This window comes from Paramacrobiotus metropolitanus, unplaced genomic scaffold, assembly GCF_019649055.1.
Source record: "Paramacrobiotus metropolitanus isolate TYO unplaced genomic scaffold, Prichtersi_v1.0 Parri_scaffold0000576, whole genome shotgun sequence".
Classification (NCBI taxonomy): domain Eukaryota; kingdom Metazoa; phylum Tardigrada; class Eutardigrada; order Parachela; family Macrobiotidae; genus Paramacrobiotus; species Paramacrobiotus metropolitanus.
In genome coordinates, this window is record NW_026570796.1 from 1 (window position 1) to 6,034 (window position 6,034).

At 43.5% G+C, this 6,034-nt stretch overlaps 1 protein-coding gene across 5 annotated transcripts; it reads left to right on the top strand.

Moving 5' to 3' along the window:
• The first annotated feature begins 615 nt into the window (after positions 1-615).
• Positions 616-4,508, top strand: LOC129602533 (uncharacterized). Of its 5 annotated transcripts, none has more exons than XM_055501570.1 (2): positions 616-730; positions 3,073-4,508. In XM_055501570.1, the coding sequence occupies exon 2, from the start codon at positions 3,462-3,464 to the stop codon at positions 4,359-4,361; it is 900 nt and encodes a 299-aa protein (XP_055357545.1). In that variant the 5' UTR covers positions 616-730; positions 3,073-3,461; the 3' UTR covers positions 4,362-4,508. The 5 variants fall into 5 exon arrangements, with proteins under 5 accessions (XP_055357545.1, XP_055357549.1, XP_055357547.1 ...); XM_055501574.1 differs by lacking the exon at positions 616-730 and adding an exon at positions 1,181-1,215; XM_055501572.1 differs by lacking the exon at positions 616-730 and adding an exon at positions 2,506-2,598.
• The last annotated feature ends 1,526 nt before the right edge of the window (positions 4,509-6,034 follow it).

The following is a 6,034-nucleotide window of genomic DNA, read 5'->3' on the forward strand; positions in this document are numbered from 1 at the left end:
ATGTACCGTACCATGAATAGAGCACATTATGCTGAACTGGGTAAAGAAGAAAACCGGAAGAAAAACGGTTCGTGGAATTATAATTCACAGTGGCCATTTTGAACGACCATCGCCCATTCACTTACTATAGATAGGCAACCGAACGACCAAGTTTACGTATATCAATGTATCTACCTCCTTTTGCGCCCGTTGTCACTGCTTCGAGCTTCGACTAAACGTGGGAAATTGCATCGCTGAGACTGTTGGGCTAATTAAAGCCCGGTTTGACATACAGACTGTAGAAAACAATAATTTCTTATTATTTTTGTATGCCCACTCATAAGTGGTGTCTGTTTGTGCGAATGCGCTGTTCCGAAGATGCCCCGTACCTCGTAAAGCCGCTGAACTGTGTGCGATTGCATTGTTTCTATACGAGCACCTACTCGCATGCTGAACTACCGGCTATAGAAAGTGACCGTGTACCTGTGATTTCTTCTGCTCGCATTGCGCGCCTGTTCGATTATCGCACAAAATATATCGTTGTTACTTGGTGACATAAGACTGCCGACAATGTTTCTTTAGCTGTTTTTAAACCGTGTACTCGTTTGGCCGACAATTCTGCCATCCGTTCCGTCACGACAACTTTGTTCTGATAGCAATACAGTATACAGTAATTATACGAGTGCTGTAGTAAAATATTGAAAAGTAGGCCATTAGCGTGGACTCTTGCAGCTGCCAAGCATCTAGGCAGGTAAAACCCGAGTATGGTGGTCTCTGACAACGTTGTTAAAGTGATACCTTTAAAATCTGATACTTTCTGATTTCTGTGTTTGCTAACTAGGGTAGCAAAAGAAAATTTTTTTTGCACGGTATGCAGAAATACACATAATACTCTGTAATAATACATACTTCTATAAATAACAAGGAAATTTACGCTCCTTCAGTCACGTAGTGGCCTCGCGAAGTAATTAACAGTCAAAACGAAGCTATACTTCGTACCTGAATCACCTGATCAATTTCTTATATTCACCATCCCAATTTTGTGTGATGTTTTCAATGGGTTACAACCTTGCTGTTTATAAATTTGAAATTCTTTCTCTAATAAACGTTGAATGGATTAGCACGCCCTTTAAACACGGCAAAGTGCAACGAATCTTGAAGCACATTCCGGTTTTTGCTATTTCTTTCTCACCAATTTTTCTTGAAAATCGGAATATTCTTGCCATCATACTTCAGGTTTGCGTGGTTTAATAAACAAATTGTTGAATGAAAGCAGATCTATGACACGGGCCGCCGTATAAACGTCCTGACTGCAAAAACGTGAAGAGCTGACAACCTTGACCATTAAATCTTTTTACCGTAATATAAGTATTGTTATAGGTAAAATATTGTTGCATAATTATATGACCATCGAAGCGTTTAAAATAGAGCAGCTACTAGCTAGTTATTAATAACTGTCCTTTAATTGTTGCCATCACACAATAAGGATCAATGCACTAGTTGCATACGATTCATCATTGTATGCTTATTTTCTATTGTCAAGCCCGAGCCACACCCTGTTGTTAAATAATGCTCTAGATCTTTCTTCATTCTTTTTATGCTGATTCGATCTTCTGTCCCTGATGCTTAGAGCATATAAGCAGCACTGCGATGCTGCCAGAAAATGCGCTCTGTTCATTTGGACTTTTCATCAGTAAAGAGTTGCCACTAGCTGCTGTTTTGTTGCGAGTATAGTTGGCTAGTGTTAGTGCCATCTTCCACTATTCCCCACCATCCCGGATAGTTATATAGCCACATTTAATTATACTTGTAACAGTATCCAACAGCCACTTTGTTGCTTGCGGGCTTCGCCCGCGCCGCAGCTCGGCGTCGCCTCCGGCTCCGCCTTCGGGGGCTATTCCCTTAAAAATTAACTCGCCCCTTCGCCAACCGGCTAATCATAATCCTATGATTCGCCTAATCTTGCATTTCATTTCCCTACATCCCTCGCCGCGTCCCAAACCCTTCTCCCATCCTTCATATCCGGCTCATTAATAAACTCGAAATTGCTACTGAGTCTACCTTGGTCCGTTTAGCAATCACTAATACATGACTCCGGCCAGCTACAGAATATGTGGGTTGGCATTGTATTATATATCCGTGTCTATTGTTTACTCGGATATTTGCATTGTTTCCCGAAAATCGGGAACGATTCCCTTTCTGGTTGTCGGATCATGCCCATCTTCGAACTCCCCCTCACCACTGTAATGAGAAAGCTTCCTGCCAAATTTCAAGAAGATCGGACCATCCGTTCGCTTTTAATCGTGAGGACATACACACACACACACACACACACACACACACACACTGTACACACACCATGCAACAAGCCCGATTTTGTCCAGCTGTAGTACAGAAAGCCTCGCTACGCTCGGCAATAATAATAAAAGTATATACCACATATCTTTAGAATAATTGTTATTCTAAAAATATGTGGTGCAAGGTACTTTTTCAATTTTCCGTTTGGCCACGCCCATCTGGTATAATTAAAAACATACTATCTTTGTGCACATATACTATCTTTGTGCAGAAACGCAGATTTTTCTGAATTTGCAGCCTCTCTACTCTGTGTGTGCCCTGGTTAGTTTGTAAAAGTTTATTTTTTTCGTACGTACGTTTAAAGGAACAGTAACACAAACCGACTCCCACGCAGACTGATAGCGACGGTGTTGTTCAGGTGGGGGCGTTTCAGCATATTTCTCACAGAACTTGTTCAGGCACAGTTCAATATCACCCATAACAACAATTACTATTTGTACCGTTGCACGTACTAATTAGGCATATGGTGCACTTAATAATATTCAAAGTACTTACAAAGTACTTTAATAATATTTAAAGTACTGTTGACAAAATCCTTGCAGTGACGACCTGATAGTAAATACTTATCTTGAGGAGGGTTTAATGTTATGAGGATGTAATTTCGGTCGGAGAATGCCTGGTCAAATCTTGTTAGACTGCAGTGGTAAAATGACTAAATCTGTGCTCGATTATGGCATTACAGCATTAGTAGTGAACAATTTAATCATTCTGATGATCTATCTAATTTCTGCCTAGGCAGTACGGGCTCCTGGATATCGTAAAACTTTTACGACCGCCGCAGCGTACGCCTCCACAGTACGGACAGATGCAGTTGATATCCGTGCGGAGGCTGTACTTGTACATTGTCTGTTATCCATTCCGTATATAGTCAGGGACTCGGGGTCAGTCAGAACTTATTGCACGTATCAACCTCCGTATCACTGTATTAGCATCCGCGCCATCCCGGCCCACTGGCTCTGTGGCTCCGTCCTTTGACGGATCTCTGAAATACGAAATACAGGATTCACCTCGCGACGGGTGCCGAAATTGGGCATTAGAACATTGTGACATCCCATATCTGCTCTCCGCGCGTTCGTGCTGACGGTTTAGCCGGACAAAATCATCAATACGTGGACGGGATCGCCATGTTCTCCATGCAGCAACTGTTGGCGGCCATTTTCCTTATCGCAGTAGGCCAGAGTCGTACTGTACAGTGCATACAGTGTATGGTGGGTGTCCAGGAGTGCCATTGCGACTGGCCCTGCGGCGGCAGTATGCCCAAGTCCCGCGTCCACGAAATGTGGAATATGCACGAGAATCACACCTGCCTGCTCGCCCGGCCGCTCCCTCCGGATGCCGCGGTGCAGACGTGCCCGGGTGCGGACAATGTCTGCTTGTACTGGATCGAGGTCTTCCTGGCGCCCTACCTCAACGACAGCGTGGTGGGACGAGCCCGGATCGGCAACTGCTACCGTCCGGGTACCGGCTCGCCGGCCAACCAGTCCACCTACTACCAAGCGCTGCCGCAGACCGACGCCTCCCGCCGCATCGAGACCTACAGCATTAACGCCGGTCCGCTGGGCTTCGCCGAGCAGGATTTCGTCTGCAGTGACGTGGGCTATGACCGACGCAAGAGCGGCGTGGACGAGTACAGCATGTACTGCTTGTGCCGGCGCAGTGTCTGCAACCTGAACCTGATCAGCGTGGGCGTGGCTCCGCCGGCACCCGGGAAGGATGTGGACGCCGTCATCGTGGACCTGTACGATAATCCCAACACCACGGCACCGAAGTTGACGTCCGAACTGGCGGCCAACCGGACGGCCGCCAATATCACGGACACGTTTTACGCTTGTGGCGACACTCCGGACAGCGAGGACTGCAATCCGGGCGAGTCGCCGGGGACGCGCTCCATGGCGACGCCGTTTCGAGCGGCTAAGTTACTATACTGCTGCGGTTTGTGGCCCTTATGCGGGCTCATATTCCGTGTACAGTCTGTACTTCCGTTGGCAAACAGACGGAATTTGCCGGTGTTTTTTCCTAATTAATATTAATTAATAATCAGTGGAATATACAATAATCAATAAATTTTACCATAGTATGTTATACCCAATCCGATTTCCTGTGACAATCTCTCCATTGTGCAGGAGTATTTCGGATTTCTCAATAGTTATTTTTATTAACAAGCCACTTGGTTGTAATTTCTTACGTATCAACAAGAAGTATACGTAGGAAATACAAACAGCTGGACATAGGCGAATTTAACTCGTTTTGGCGGGAACGGCATCGAGTACCCGAGAACTCAAAGGGCGATGAAAATAATAATCTACTCAAGAAACCGCTTGAGGTGCTTTCGAAAGTAATTAAACTCGTGACAACTGCGTGTAAAGCGAGGCGCCCAGGTCATCCACTGGACCACTGCCAATTTTTGCACGATGCTAGCCAGCGACTTCTCTACAAAAGCTGCTAAAAATTCCGAAAAAAGCAGTAGAAGTAGAAATAATTCCAAATATCTTACTGCAAAAGTCCGTTTCCAGCACATACAGAGTAGTAAGGCTGTAAGTTGACAGAAAATTACGATAAATCACTTGTACGTTTTACTGCAGGGTGCTGAACTATTAAAAAAAAGTAAATTCCTTCAAATTCTTTGTAAAGCGTTTTTTTTGGAACGTTGGCTTATTAATAAATGATCATGAGTACATGAGTACATATCGTAAATGCACCCAGTAGGATACAGTATCAGCTGAATGTGTGCATTGCGGAATGTGGTGAAGCTGTTCTTCGAGTTTTTTGCACAATTTTTTCGGTTAACATTTTCCTGCAATACTCTCCCTTTAATTGTTTAAGTACCCCCCTTCGAAAAAATTTCCAGCCCTCCCCCCCCCTTCACTTCACTATACCAGCTGTCGAAGTGCAATTTTAGGAATCATTTGATCGATTCAGAGTTCATTTTGTTTTTTTCTGATGAAATTTAATACGAGTACATTATCTGCCTGTACAGAGAAGAGCGTGCTTTGAAATTGATCTTGCAGTTCCCGAACTACGTAATATTACTAGCAAACTGACACAAAAACAAACAAACCCATACTTCTAAGTAAGTCAAATTACATAATATCATTCTGTTTTAATTATGCTCATTATTTACGTAGTTAGTTACGTATGAAATAAAATACTTCCATAACGTATGAAGCACCAAATTTCCATGTCAATTTGCAGTCTGTAGAAATAACAGAAAGAAAATAATATTATTTCGCAGAAATAATATTTCGCTTGTAACAATTAATAACATTTAAGACATTAGGACGGACTTTTAATGGCGCAATTGATAGCCGTCCATCCACACTGTGACGATTGCAAAAGTTTCGCAGGATAGCATTAAAGGTGCTTTATGCTATATTTGACAAAGACGAAAACTCTAATTGCAGTTTCTTATCTTTGCCACAGACATTGGCATGGTTCATTGACTTCGTTCGAGACCTAGTTTTGGACAACATCGCACTATTGTGTGCACACCGGTTTTGTTGGTAGGAGCATCGTCGACATGTTGTGATAGGTCTCAAGAATCACGATCATCCACGATCGTCCGAGTGGACTACGAAAAATGCAAGAAGGCAATAAGAGAAAATATTGCTAACATAATTTTCAAAACAAAACCGTGGATAACTAACGATAACTCACCGAAGAGTTTCGCAGCACTCGTCCGTCTTCGGGTAATTCGCGT

What these genes read in the sequence shown, in the direction of transcription:
- LOC129602533 (XM_055501570.1), top strand. Translation starts at nt 3,462, where the DNA reads ATGTTCTCCATGCAGCAACTGTTGGCGGCCATTTTCCTTATCGCAGTA.